Source organism: Schistocerca piceifrons, chromosome 1 (assembly GCF_021461385.2).
Source record: "Schistocerca piceifrons isolate TAMUIC-IGC-003096 chromosome 1, iqSchPice1.1, whole genome shotgun sequence".
Lineage (NCBI taxonomy): Eukaryota > Metazoa > Arthropoda > Insecta > Orthoptera > Acrididae > Schistocerca > Schistocerca piceifrons.
In genome coordinates, this window is record NC_060138.1 from 842,972,377 (window position 1) to 842,988,045 (window position 15,669).

Consider the following 15,669-nt stretch of genomic DNA (forward strand, 5'->3'; position numbering starts at 1 on the left):
AATATCAGACCAGCTGTGTGACTGGATTGAAGAGTTTTTAGCAAACAGAACACAGCATGTTGTTCTCAATGGAGAGATGTCTACAGACGTTAAAGTAACCTCTGGCGTGCCACAGGAGAGTGTTATGGGACCATTGCTTTTCACAATATATATAAATGACCTAGTAGATAGTGTCGGAAGTTCCATGCAGCTTTTCGCGGATGATGCTGTAGTATACAGAGAAGTTGCAGCATTAGAGAATTGTAGCGAAATGCAGGAAAATCTGCAGTGGATAGGCACTTGGTGCAGGGAGTGACAACTGACCCTTAGCATAGACAAATGTAACGTGTTGCGAATACATAGAAAGAAGGATCCTTTATTGTATGATTATATGATAGCGGAACAAACACTGGTAGCAGTTACTTCTGTAAAATATCTGGGAGTATGCGTGCGGAACGATTTGAAGTGGAATGATCATATAAAATTAATTGTTGGTAAGGCGGGTACCAGGTTGAGATTCATTGGGAGAGTCCTTAGAAAATGTAGTCCATCAACAAAGGAGGTGGCTTACAAAACACTCGTTCGACCCATACTTGAGTATTGCTCATCAGTGTGGGATCCGTACCAGATCGGTTTGATGGAGGAGATAGAGAAGATCCAAAGAAAAGCGGCGCGTTTCATCACAGGGTTATTCGGTAAGCGTGATAGCGTTATGGAGATGTTTAGCAAATTCAAGTGGCAGACTCTGCAAGAGAGGCGCTCTGCATCGCGGTGTAGCTTGCTCACCAGGCTTCAAGAGGGTGCATTTCTCGATGAGGTATCGAATATATTGCTTCCCCCTACTTATACCTCCCGAGGAGATCACGAATGTAAAATTAGAGAGATTCGAGCGCGCACAGAGGCTTTCAGACAGTCGTTCTTCCCACGAACCATACGCGACTGGAATAGAAAATGGAGGTAATGGCAGTGGCACATAAAGTGCCCTCCGCCACACACCGTTGGGTGGCTTGCGGAGTATAGATGTAGATGTAGATGAATGTGAAAGATCATACTCTGTGAGAGAGTTTGAAGCTCTCACTGTAGTCTGGTTGATCAAGAAATTTAACTACTACATTTATGGTCAACATATCAACGTTTTCAGTGGTCACGAAGAACTCAGTTTTCTCCTAACTTGTTAACTGCTCTATTCATGATTAGTTAGACGGTGTTCATTTTTACAGGAATATGGTTTTGAAATTGTGCATAGCAAGGGCAGTGAAATTACTGTTGCAGATGCAATTTCCAAGTTGCACCAAATGTTACCTATGTTCATGAAACTAGTTGAGCAGTTGACTGATCATAAATTATTGTTGATGAAGGGCCCTATACATTGTCGTTATTGCCTTGAAGTGTGCAGAAATATGCAAGCTTTGCAGGATGCAGATCATACTGACAGACTTGCAAAATTTTACAAGTTGAACAATAATGTACTGTTCCATCGGAATAAAATAGAGTCCAAACAGTGGTGTGTATGCATCCCAAATGTCTAACAAGACCACCTGACCTGGCACATGCATATTGTGTGGGGCATTTTTGGATGGAGACGTGCAAACGAAAGATCGCACTTTACCATTATCACCCTAACCTTAACAGGCACAAGCGTAATCTATTATCCACTTGTCTCTTACATCAGAAGGTGACTCATATAAGCCTGTCTAGCAAAGTACCATTGCACCTAAGCCTCCCCACTGAACCAGGAGAAACATCATCCACTGACATTGCCAGTCCATTACCACAAGCTAGAGAAGGTGTTAAATACCTTGTGGCAGTCCATGATTTACTTTCGAAACATGTTCCACGATTTACCATTGAAACATGTCAGACCACTTGTCACAAAATCCATAGGTGCAGCACCTACAAGTGAAAACATTGAAAGATGATTTTTTGCCTCAGTCTGGAAAACTAAATGTAATACTATCTGACAATGCTTCAAATTTTATTAAAAAAACTTGGCAAACCCTCTTGGAAGATCATTACATAAAACAGATTCTAATCTCACATTTTCATCTGGAAATAAATCTGATCGAAAAGATACTCTGAGAGTTCGAACGGTTTACTTGAACGTACACACTTAACCATCAAGCCATAAGGGTAAAATTCGTTATGCCTTTTTAGCAGATTGTCAACAACTTGCCGTGCATCTCCACAAGACATACACCTAATGAGATAATGCTAGGAAAGGAGGAGAGAAACGAGGAGGTGGATCCACTTCCTCATGCACCTAGGAACGACATCATGGGGGAGGAGAAATCTTGCCAAGCACTTGTGTCACTAAATACTATTGCTACATTAAGAACAAATGCATATGACAAGTAGTGAGGCTGCAAGCGGACATTTCTGTAGGCAAGACAATTCTGTTAAAAATCCATCCCAAGCTATCTCTTTTAAAATGAAAGAGCAGAAAGCGGCATATAATTTGTCTTGTAATTTAATGCTTCAAAAATTTTTAATGAACATGTAAAGAATTATTTCAGAAATGAGAGTGTAAATGCACTCTACGTATCAAAGTGTGAACGAATGTGTCACTAATGTTGACTGTCTAAAGAATTTTCATTATTTATATTGTCTCTCTATGTGTTATGTATATGACTATGATTACTTAATGATTATTCCTAAAGATTATATGATTAACATGTAAGGAAATGTGCTGTACATTAATATGGTTCTAGTTACATAAAAAATATGAGCAGCCCGTCCAAAAGATTTATCCTTTTATGAATTTTATGTTGTAAAGATCCGTATAAAATTTTGTAACAAAACATCAATCCTCTTGGGATGTCAAATAACTGTGAAACTGACTCTGGGTAAAGGGTACAAGCCAATTTGCACCACATATGATTTGAGTGTGACACAAGAACTCAATGCTACGTACTATGAAAAATGTCTTAAAGAACTAAAATCTTTCTGCAAGCAGCAGATTTTCTTGTATATGCAAAAGACAATGCATAAAGTGTGCACAGTGTAGAACCTCAGTTTAAGTTGCACACCCCGCGAAACAGATTTTTAGTTATGATTTTCATGAACATCGCATAGGTTTAAGTGAATGACCTATTTTCTTATTGGTGTTTCTCACCATCTTTAATATCTGTACGTGTATTGTCATGGTACAAAAGCAAAAGTGAGCCACAAGTTATTTGGCAAGTGTTATGTATGAACCAAGGAAACATGGCATCCCACCCTTTTCTGTATTCATGTTTCTATTGTTTAATCCATTAGGGCAGAATGTAAGTGCCACCAATATATATTCAAAAATTGGAAACAAAGCCACTAAGAAACATTACTAACAGAGAAAACACTAACTGTCTTTATTTTTGTCTGGTTTAACAGTTTCTAAGATGATTACGACATATGATAATGTGCACACAGCTCATTTTATTTATTGTACTCCTAGAAAGCCAAGGCCCTACAGGAATCTGCTTACGTGGGGGCAAAATTGGCTTTATTTTCAAGCCAAGTGCAGTTTATAACTTAGTAGTCGTCCATTTTTGCTGGTTTTATCATAAAGCTGATTTTCCAACAAGATTAGATTACAATAGTTTCACTTCTTGTTTCATAGATCCATAGGAAGGAGATCCTCAGGCTGTAGAACACATCACAGAAGAAGAGAACAAAATGTGTGTTGATCCCTGTGGGTATGGGATAAGTCAAGTAATCTACACTACTACATAAAACCAAGTCACTAACATTGTTACCAAAGTTCTCAAAATGTTCTTGACCAATTTACTTCAAATTTTTCCATGATGTTCTAATAAACGTGGGCACAAATTTTCAAACTGGGGACATTTACAAAGCTCACAGTGCAGATAGGAAAACTAACTCTTCAATTTAATCTTACAGTACCAAGTCCTTTTCCCCCCTAAATCTGGCAAAGTGGATAACTCGAGAAAAGAAGAAAGAACTCTACTTAATTCAGATTACCAGATACAATGAAGCACTGAAATTCAATGATCATCAGTAATTCAATCTGTTATTAAAAAGCGAAAAATCCAATATGTACATTAAAACACTAGAAAAATAAAGTGTCAATTGGGAATCATGTTCAATAAGGAAAAAGATAATGTTAGGGGACAATAACAGCTATGGCAAAAATGATGGAACATTGACTTTATTGGCCACCAAGTTTAATAACAATACTTTGTTCATTTAGGAATATTTGGTGTTTATCTTTCTCATTTATAATGTCACAGATTCATTCTAAAGCTAATTGCTATTAAAAAAGGAATCCAAGTTCTTTCCATTATTATATAGTTTATACAATTTATAGGCTATGCCAGTTGAGATTCTCAAGCTATTTACAAACTTTTTCAATGCACCTAGTTTCCTCAGCAGCAATTTACATTTACTGAATGCATGAACAAATTTAATTACTTCAATATTTGTGATTATGCCTATTAATAAAATTTCAAATAAAGTATGTGAATATTTACTTACATTACATATCTGAGTACAATGTGCACACAATATAGTTCTAATGAGCAGTAGCCACAAGGTTTCAATAAACCTAACTACATTGATAATTAAAAGTTACAAACACACTGATGCTGAATACAAAAAACTATACAACCTACGATGAATTGCCATACATGTATTAGATGATTATATGCTTAAGTATCTTAACATTAATCCACAAACTTTAAGTTACACTCTCACATGAACTACATTTTCAAATTACTTGTCACTTCTTTCAGAGGCTAAGAAACTACATAGGGCATTTGTGTGTCATCCCAATATAACAGTAAACTTCAAAATGTTGTGCACTGGGTCACATATCAAAACCTAGTCCTACAGAGAATCAAAGACATTTTAAAACAGGTAGATGTGCAAACACAACTAAACTGTTTGTTTGGATTTTCCTTGCAGAGAATAGTTGTGAACTAAAGTCACAACAGTTCTGCATCAGAGAAATAGTTTGTAATTTTCGTCATCAATACAACTTTTTAACTTGAAGTAACTGTGCCACAGCCTTCAATTGGAAACTGTATGTCATCGCTGCATAGCTCTTACTTGTTCTTTGACCTCTTCCACCAGCATAGCACTCTTCATTAATGACTCTTGCTGGTACCCAAGATGTGCTGCTATCAGCTGCAGTTTTCGCAGATTCTGTAAGTAAATTAATGCCATTACCATCAATGCAAATGACAATATTGTGTTGCTGTGGCTAAACGGGGTTCTCTCTGTTATCTGCTAAGTAATCACTAAGAGGCTGGGAAGTTTAGTAAAAGCAGGAAAATTCATTTCTGTTTAACAGGACTATAATGTCAAGAAACAAAACTTGTCTTTTAAGCAGCTATTAACAAAATGCAGGAAAAAAGAAATATTAGGTATTTATAGCCTGTCTGCTATTAGATATGGATGACAATCTGTAATTGCGGAAGGTGACCAGCAGCATCCCTCACTATCCCGGCATTTGTGTGTTCTAGTGAAGCCAGAGGAAAGCTACATCTCGTATGTTCATAAACGATAATCATAACTAACGTTATGATAGGGAACATGTCAACTGAATAAATACACAACATATGTCACACAAAAAAATATTTACTGGTAATACCTACACACTTTCTATTAAGTAATTCCTCTATCACACATGAAGAGTTGTTTAGGAGAAACATCTTTAATCCACATTTGAAAACATTTCTGCTATGTTTCAGACAAATGTAGACAGTTTTATTGTCTGAACTGACTCAATGATGATCAGGCCCCCAGTTCTACCAGATCTGTTGCCACTGTCCTTACCAGTGCACCATAGCAGGCAAAATATATGAAAAAGTATTTCCGAATCAGGAATTACGAGGGGTTTTGTTATACATTGAGATTCCTAAGGGTCTGTCAATTTTATTGTCACAGTGCGTGTACATACACTGACAGCATAATGTTTGCTTGCCATACTTATATTTACTGGTACTTTTGTTATACAAACTGTACCAAAAATTGACACTTAAAATACCTTCAATTTTTGGTGCGTAAAACTTTTTTTTTACACTACGAGAGCAAGTGACATAAGCAGTACTATCTTTATGTTGGTTCTGGCGAACTGCTTGCCTATTTATCTGAAAGTTAATCTCTGATGGTATGTTCCTATAGTTAATAAATGAAAGAACTTTTCTCGAAACTTTTGTTTTCCATCTTTATAAAATATTCAAATTGAATAAAAAAAAAACACGGAAGCTGCGTTCAAATAACTAAGTTGTATAATAGCCGAGTTTTCTTGCTTTTGTATAATAAAGACAATGAATCAAAATATTTGTAGAAACAGTTTAATCCAAGATATAACACCAACAACCCCCCCCCCCCCCCCCCCCTGCCCCATCGTCCACACTAATCTAATAGAAAGCTCTACTGATGCTGTTCTTACCGCCTCAGAATTATCAATCGAATGTTCTTGCAGCGCAAAATTTCTTGCCGCGTGCATTAATACCTGAAACACAGTAAATAGTTAACAACGTTTACCAGTCGCACACCAAAATATTACCCCGTTAGAGAGCACACCTCATTTGACTTCGAACCCCTCTGGATTTGTCTAGCCACCGAACCAATATTGCTCACATTCACACCGACTCTCTCCGCTAAACGCATCTTGGAATCCAGAAACAAGCTTCTCGCGCTAGTGCTCGATGCAGATGCCATGGTCTTATTTATACGTGACGACACACAACCGGGAGTTCAAACAGCTGATTATTGTGTGTACTGTGAGACAACAACTGACTGTCGTCCCCGATGCACAACAGCAGATAGTAGATAGACCAGTGAATAAATCTGTATGATTATCATGTTACTGTAGAGCTAAGCATCTAAATTTAAATCCATACCCCGCAAACCACTGTGAAATGTAAGGCAGAAAAGTTTTCCACCGTACCATAGGTTTTCTTTCCGTTCCATTCGCCAATGAAGCGCGGGAAATATAACTACATGAATGCCTGTGTACGCCCTGTAATTAGTCTGATCTTGTCTTTGTGTGTTCCTCACGGGAGTGATGGCGTGGGTGGTTGTATTATAATCTAGTATTATTTGCTTAAAACTGATTTTTGATATTTAATTAACTACGGCTTTTAGGATAGGTAAGGCCTACTTTCAACTGTTTCCCGTTCCGATTTTTCAGCATTTTCGTAACAATGCTTTGTGCTGTACTTCTTTTTATACGTCCAGTATAGCCTGTTCGTCCTATTTAGAGGATCCCACGCACGTGAAGAATACTCTAGGATTGCTCCCATGATGTTTTGTCGGCAATCTCCTTTGCAGATTTTTTAAAGTAATCTAGCAATGAACAACAGTTTGCTGTTTTCTTCACTGCACTTGAATATATGTAATCATTATATTTCATATACAGACAAATGATGTTATACTCATTTGTATGAGTTGACTGATTCCAACTGCAACTCACTGATATTGTAGTCGTCGGGTATTAGCTACGATTCTGCGTTTTGTAAGTGCACAATTTTGCGTTTCTGTACATTCGAAGCAGTTTGTCAAGCTATGACGATACTTGCGTAGCTTTTATCAGATATTTCTCATGATAGATAACTGCATTATCAGTAAAATGTCTGAGACCACTAATGAAACTGCCTTCCAGGACATTAGTGTACAAAATAAATTTCCCTGGGGCAAAGCTGAAATTACTTTCACTTCCGTTAAAGATTCTGAGTTCAACATTCTGCGTCCTGTCTAACACTAAGTCCTTAAACCAGTCACGAGTTTTGTTTTATACCCCATTTGATCTTACTTTTGTTAGAGAATGTTTCTGTCTACCGAGTCAAATGCTTTTCAAGAACCGTATTGTGATTTCCACCTGTGCTTGCAACAATTATTTACGACTGCTATTGGCAATAAATAAATGTGTCAAAATAGAACAAATACCGTAACATTTAAGTTTCAATCTTCTCTTGTATATTAAAGTCACGTGGCATTTCCCATTTGATGTTGGCGTCATGTGCAGTACACCATGCTCACTGCACAGATTATCCTACTGCGTTATCCAGTATAGTTAGCACCACCTAGGTGATGCTGGTTTGGGGCCAGAGCCTATTTTGTAACCACAGAGTAGGCTATGGCCCTATTATACTGCTGTGATGGAGCCCCACATTCGCGCAACGCGTAGCTGCGATCCGTCACATGTTCGATAGATCGCTTCGTACGTCGTACGTGTGTGAGGGTGATCGGGCGCAGATCGCTTGGAAATCTCATGCAATACGGCTTCTTGTCTGCAACTCGTTTGTTTACAGATGACATTATCAGTCGCATGGCACTGATTGGCTATGAGAGTCCTTGACACTTTACCATCATGTGACTAGCGGTAGCCATTGAGCGCGTTCACATGGGGCTTCCATAACCGGATTTCGTAAACCGATTTCCCAACACCACTTCTGGGTGGTCACGTAAACACTTCAAAATCAATTCTGGAAATCCATTTCTGGTTGCCAGTTTTCCAGTTCGGCAATCGATTTTCGCTCCCATGTTAATCTAACCGGTTTTGAAACGTGCTTGAGCTGTCGGGTTTCGTCTTGTCTTTAAAAATTTTCGGCTAATATGGACAATGTAGCTTTTTCTACAGTGAAAGATAAATGTAAATATTAAACTGAAGCTATTTACACCTCGTCTAATTGAAGAGAAATAGCCATTATGCTGACTAAATCATAAACTGTAATAGCTATTTTCCAGGCGCCATATTTAACTGGGCTAGCAAAGACGTTTCGGACCTTAACATGTAAACACAACAGTGAAAAACCGTTTCCGAAATTCGGTTTTCGTCTTTTGGAAGATGTGTCGCGTGTAAACGTAGGGATTGTAGCAGACGAATTAACCCTAGGAGCACCAAGTTATTTTAAGGTCCCTCCACACAAAACGAGCTACCTGTGTACATCCCATTTGCCCAGACAAATCATTGCCTGTGAACAGGAGATTTGCACAAACCTGGAAGTTTGATTTGGACCTGTGAGCAAAATCGCTCAAATCTGTGGACACCAAGCACACCTGCATAGACAAATCGAAGTGTGTGAACAGATCACCGCAGATCTGGTACACTAAATGTGTTTGAGCGAGCTGTTTGATCAGCCTAATGTTCCTCATCCTTGTGCGCACAGTAAATTTTAAAATGGCAGATACACATTACTGCTCTAGAGGGTTCATTGCTGAACTTATTGAAATGTGTAAGAGCCACACATGTTTGTGGGAAATTAAGGGCCTGAACTGGCAGACACTTGCAGAGGAACAACAATTATCCAGCGAAAGCCTACTTGTAAGCTCTCGAAAACCAATATTAAGTGACAGATCTAGAGATATTCTTCAATGCTCTACAGATTGATTTGTAAAGACTGCAAAAATAAGATTAGACTAATTACACAGTGCACAGAGGCACTGAAGCAATCATTCTTCTCCCATTCTTTATGTGAATGAAATGGGAAGAAATACTTACATGGTGCAGCGGAAAGCACTCTCTGTCTTGATTTTCAGATTGGTTTTGCAGGGTATGGATGTACAAGTACAGACGTCTGCGAGGGGAGGCACTGCCCCACTCTCCGGGAATCTGGAGTACAGAGCTTTTATTCGTATATTGAGCAGATAACCATCAATACTTAGGGATATAATAAGTGCTTTGTGTCAAACATAATATTTAGTTTTTGCGGCTTGACATGTCTCAAAACTGATTAACTCAATTACATTAAAAACGAGACTTAAAGTCTTGGTCTTCTCCCAGAAAAATTTCTGTGGACACCCATGTACAAGTAAAGGGCACCATAAAAATGAATTGTGCTGCCACCAGAATGGTCCTGGTATGCCCTTGCCTTCTTATTCTGATCTTGAAACTACAGTAACTTGGGAGTGTAATGTGATCCCTGAACCACGGCGCAATTTTTCGCCATTTTTCACATAAAGTAAAAATTCTAGTAATAAGTGGTTATCATTAAACTGATGATGTTCTCAGTGCTGCAGTACGGGCTGTATATGTCACAGTATGCTGAAACATAGTGGGTATGTTCGTTAATTGGTATATGCTGGGAGAAAAATAGCCGTGCGGTTCTAGGCGCTTCAATCTGGAAACGCGCGACCGCTACGGCCGCAGGTTCGAATCCTGCCTCAGGCATGGATGTGTGTAATGTCCTTAGGTTAGTTAGGTTTAAGTAGTTCTAAGTCTAGGGGACTGATGACTTCAGATGTTAAGTCCCATAGTGCTCAGAGCCATTTGAACCATTTTTGGAAGAAAAATAATAGCTCCACTTTCCGCTACCAGATGAAAATATGGCACTGTAAGCAGTCAGAATATGAAACGTTTTCTGTTTTGACGTGAGTATACTGTTTGCCAATTGGTTACGTGTGTTGATTTATTTCTTTTGCGACGTGACTGTTGGTTTAAAGGCTTAAGAAGGTTGAAGTTCTCTGTATGAAACACAATAGCTGTAGAATCTCACTGGCAGCAATAGCAGCGCTGCATTGTGGGAATTTCACTGACAGAAAGAGCTGTAAAGAGGCCCCATGTCAATAAATAGGCTTAGAAAATTCAAGAAATTTGAAGAAACGTGAGTTAGTTGTTGCAGCAGGAAGAGGGAAGTGGCCCATTGTCATGGAAGATGTTGAAATTGCTGCAACTATAGTCGATCATGCAGCACATACCTTAATTTCTGCAGCCAGTGCTCAAGCTGTGCCATGGCAATTGTCTCTCTGTTGATCAACAGTTCTATGGATTCTGCAGCGCATTTTAGATTGGTATCCCTACAAGATTCAGAATGTGAATCAAATGAAGCCCCAACATAAGCTACAACTCTGTGACTTTTTCCTTCATTTTTTGGCTCACGTGGGAATGGATGACATGGTCCACGAATATTCTTCGGGTGGACGAGGCACATTTTACTTTGCATTGTGGCTTGAATTCAGCTCCTTCATTCTCAGTCCATTTTTCTTTGAGAAGACGAAAGATTGTGGGCCTGTTGGGTGTACAGTGACTTCAGTATCTCCTCGTGCAACATGTGCTTCCAGCTAAGCAAGAACACAGCTGTTTCCACACCACTATTGTCATGCAAGATGGAGAGACACCAGATGTCACTTGGCAGGTGAAATATTTGCTTAAAGAAACCTTTAGTGTTAACCGCACCATCTCTAGGCAATTTCAAGACTTTCCAAATCCCCTGACTTTATGTGACTTCTGGTTGTGGGGTTATCTAAAAAATCGTGTCTATCAGGGATGTATCTGGACTCTTCCTCATCGGAAGGCTAGCATACGATGACATACAAGTAATCACTCGAATTACATGGGATATGCTCCGAGCAACTGTCAATTATGCTGTGTAATGGACCCAGCATGTTGCTGAGTCAGGAGACTATGCTGAAGACAAGTAGTAACTTGTGACCACATCCTGATAAATGTGCCAGAACCTCCGTTATGATGTATTTGATCACTTGTCCCCTTTTTTCTGCATCCACACCACATTCTGACTCCTTACAGCATGTAGTGGTTAATAAAAAAATAAATGGAGATGAGAGACCGTGAAAAAGGGAATGAATGAAATGCAAATCGGACTTCGTATTACAGAAAAGCTATCGGACTTCGTTATTCGAAAAAGCTATTGTTGGGGTGGTCCTTGTGGCGTTTTTGAGCAAAAGTTAAACCAATTTCCACTACAAAAAATTTTGAAAAATGACAGAGAATAACAAAATGTAACTGACAGGGGGAAATGGCGTAGCTTAGAGTTCATTCTTTACCAGGTTAACATGTCTTCTTTCGGGCGGCGTCCAGGTCATCAAAAATCTCCTTCATTTCTGCGTGAAAAATCTGCTCCGAAATCTTGCAATAGTCCAGGAATCACTAATTTATACCAATTAAAATCATCTTGATACTGTATGCAATTTAATTTACTTTGCTACTTCCATTCTCCGAATTTCTTAACAACTTCCACAATGTCTACACATTACAATCAGATCTAGATTAGCCATTAAGTTTTTTACGTCAGCATCAGATCACGTCAGCTTTAAGCTTCGGCTAACAAGAGACAATTGAAACGGAATAAAAAACAAAAAAAGAGTTAACAATTTCAGTATTTTCTCTCTGCCGTCGAGCGCTCATACCGCTGCGACGGGATATTTTTATCTGAGGGAGCGAGTGTAGCGCGGCGAAATTCAAAGTCCCCCTCGACTGTCACGCTAAAACATGTAGCGTGGCAGGCTAGCAAACAATAGAATAGATATACCTAAATGTCTATTATACATATTTTCATAGGAAACGCCACGTGCATACTTAGGGGATTATCTTTGTCAATACTTACTTTCTAAATCTATATACTACATACAATTGTTACAGTTTTGATCCTTTTTACACAATTAATATATTTTACGTACAGTTTGTTTGAACAAGCTGTTCGCCAGCGCAGTTAATGTTGTGCGCTTCCAGCGTTGTTTCCCAATGCATCTCTGGCAGCACGTAGTCTTTGCGCATGCGCAATAGCATCACTGAATTTCGCGTGCGGCAGTTTCAAAATCGCTGTGTTATGACAGTCTTGAACAATATCCACTTTCACATAGTGTTCATTACAAGTTGTTATTCCAGCATAAATGGCGTGTTAAGTCCGGTGACACCATAAAATTGAGCGAGTGCGTGATCTGAAGCAACGTCCATGTCTTCTGTTACGACACAACACTCCAGGTCCTTGTGCGTTTTCATGACTATTGTTCCCGGGACATATATGGTCGATGTAGTTTTTAGCCTCCACATCGCCTACGACAGGTGCTGAGTTTATTTTCTCCAAAGCATCTGAAGGCCGGCCAGGAACAACGGCGTCGATGTTCGCAAAGGCAGGTGTATCATCACGTTGTTTACACTCGCCAACAAACGTTCAATTGCAGTGTGAAAATCCTCATTATCGTCGAAGTAAATTGCAGTTTATATCGATTTACAAAAAGTTATTTGGTTTATGCACCATAAGTTTCACAAATAACACAAAATTTGTCGTTTATAACGTTCACAGTTTAACACAGTTTGCAACATTTTTTTGCCATATTTACATTTTAACAAAGTTCACGGTGTCCCAGCATGTTTACATAGTTAATTATGAAAGCTTACATTTCATGGTCATATTTCAAAATATGTTCACAATATGCAAATTTTTAACACATATACAAATACATATAAATTTACAAGAATATGCATGTGAAATATTTACACAAAAAATTATACAAAGTCCCATTGGCTTTCTTTTATTGGGGTATTAATTTTTTTTTTATTCAAGTTTGGGCGTGCCACGGGATATCAGACTTAATATATTAAAGCACGGGCTTTCCTTCATTTATTATTTATCTCTTTCTTTTGATTCCATATCTTGGCTAGTGGTTGACCAGGCTTGTAATGCCATTAATATTCATGTCTTTTTATTCATACCTGAAAGTTTACTGTCACACAATATATTCTTACATTCCATAAACAAACAATACCCAGCTGCAGGAGGTGGTAGGATAATGGAGAAAGAAAAAAAAAAGATAGAATGGAAGAAACTATTCACTACCTATAAACTATCAAATCCTACAGCTACTACATACAAAGAGAACATAATACATTATATCATTTGCATCACCTTCAAGGGGTGTGTGAAAGGAGGTGCTTACCATTTACCAAATCATAGGTAAATGTAAGTGTCCTTACGTCAAGTCTGCGTAGTGTTACATCATGACAAGATTCTCTGTTTGTGTTGTGATTGTTCATATGACTTAGTGTATTATACCTTAACAAATCCTTGCATGAGTGAATCGCAAATCTGCTCAGTACTTCCTCAATATCTCCACTTCTTGTGGATACCGTCTATGTCTATACAAATGGAAAATGTATCTCAGAGATTGTCTCTCTCATAATGTGTATTATATAATGACATATCAAATTTCCTCTCAAGAGTTCAACCATGAACTTTCTTCTACTTTAATAAATAAAGAACGTAGTCTTATAATTGACAGTAAAATGTCTCTTTCTCAGTGGTCACTGCTCCTTTGCACTTACCTTGCATAGCCTGAAAAGTCAAATGTCTTCAACATAGATGTAATTTTGTCATCTGTTCGCTTAAGTGGAGGTGTTGTACGAGTCGCAAAACAGCCTTAATAACTCTCCTATCTTTTGATTCCTCAGGATTTTCTGTCATATGTAATTATAATAAAGGCTAATATGGCACTAAATTTCACTTTCGTAATTTTTTTTTTTATCCAATGTATTCACATGAGGGCTGTGTAAAAATTATATTTCAACTTAAGTTTCTTAAAATATCATTCTCCTGTCTGAACACGAACTATAAATGTTTTCTTTCACACAACGGCTTAACAAAACTTAACGAAATGTTACTAAGTTACACTTCTGAAATAAATTAAAGCTAATGTGTTTCCAAGTTACATTCTTATTACGCTTCTTTCAACAGCTGTAATCACCATTATGTTCACTCCGCTTTTCTTACATTCGTTCATTTTCAAGGGCACTGTAAATAGATTCACCTTTAACGCCTTGTACTCACGTGTTTTAACTCATCACAAATGTTTTCTTTCAAACTGAAATCCTTATGTAATCTTAAAGATGTAGACTATTTACTCACTTCTCTATGTAGCACAATATTACCAAAACATTCTCACTCACTCCTTACTCACATATTCATCGTAATATATATATTCTTATACATTAAACATATTCCTCATCAAACATTAATATATCACATACGTGGGGCCATTTGGCACTTCCATTCTCATAAAACTCCAATAATATTTTCCTCAAATAATCTCTTGTCTCCATCAACTACTTCTCAGTAACTTACCTTCTTATATTAACCTAAGTATTAACTCATTCATACTGATCATTCATTCTTACGTCCTCATTCATTCTGCTACATACATATGTCATTACTGATCTCAATAGCTATTATTTCCTCTCATTGTAGTGCCTTGAAATAACTAACTAGTTGTTGATTCACCTTATAATTTACAATTAACAACCAATGTAACCTGCGTAGGTCTCATTCCTATATGAATATCTTTTCTCATTTAGTAAGTGTACTCACCTGGGTTTACTTTCTCTTCATAATTACGTGTACAAGTGTAACTGCAGTATATAATTTCTATAAATGAATGTTTGTGTTCTTATGCTGTATAACTTAATGTTCGTGTATTCAATACAAATATCTATGATCTCGTTTTCACAGCAACTTGCTCATGTTCAACTTAGTTATTATTATATTATGTTGTTTTAGTGCACAAAGGGTTTCAAATGTCTGTGGGGATGCAGCCCCCTCGGCCTGTGAGATAACGGGTATTCTAGGGAGTAACAACCTGGGTGAGGTATGCTTGCTATTCTGAAAGGACCTGAATATAATAGCTGTCATTTTCTGTTCAGTTGTTTTAATTTTGTAGACTTGGGATGTGAACGCAAAATAACAAGGTCATCAACCTGATAGGTTTGTTAATTCCTGTTCTGCTGTCATTTTGTCGTCGTACCTGAGGAAACAAACCGTCTCAGCCGCTGCGCTCTTACAACACCTCACGACCGAAGCACGAGCGCTTATCTCGGTCGTCGACTGTTTTCCGTCGTCTGCTGTGTATGGCCGGGTTCATTGACCAGCTCCACTATGTTTACATTCCGGCCGGTTGGCGCCCACGCGTCATCTGATGGCGCGCCGCAATTGTTATTGCTACTTCGTGGCGGGGAGT

At 38.2% G+C, this 15,669-nt stretch overlaps 1 protein-coding gene across 1 annotated transcript; it reads right to left on the bottom strand.

Moving 5' to 3' along the window:
• Nucleotides 1–4,103: 4,103 nt before the first annotated feature.
• LOC124715300 (BLOC-1-related complex subunit 7) lies at nt 4,104–6,721 on the bottom strand. Its single transcript, XM_047243089.1, has 3 exons — nt 6,505–6,721; nt 6,371–6,433; nt 4,104–5,118 (listed from the first exon to the last, which is right to left on the bottom strand). The coding sequence occupies exons 1-3, from the start codon at nt 6,640–6,642 to the stop codon at nt 5,002–5,004; spliced, it is 318 nt and encodes a 105-aa protein (XP_047099045.1). The 5' UTR covers nt 6,643–6,721; the 3' UTR covers nt 4,104–5,001.
• Nucleotides 6,722–15,669: the final 8,948 nt, after the last annotated feature.

Bases quoted from the DNA above. Each gene is read 5' to 3' on its own strand.
- LOC124715300 (XM_047243089.1), bottom strand. From the start codon at position 6,642: ATGGCATCTGCATCGAGCACTAGCGCGAGAAGCTTGTTTCTGGATTCC. The intron at 6,434-6,504 runs GTGTGCTCTCTA...ACTGTGTTTCAG, and splicing joins GGGGTTCGAAGTCAAATGAG to GTATTAATGCACGCGGCAAG. The intron at 5,119-6,370 runs GTAAGAACAGCA...ATTTACTTACAG, and splicing joins CGATTGATAATTCTGAGGCG to AATCTGCGAAAACTGCAGCT.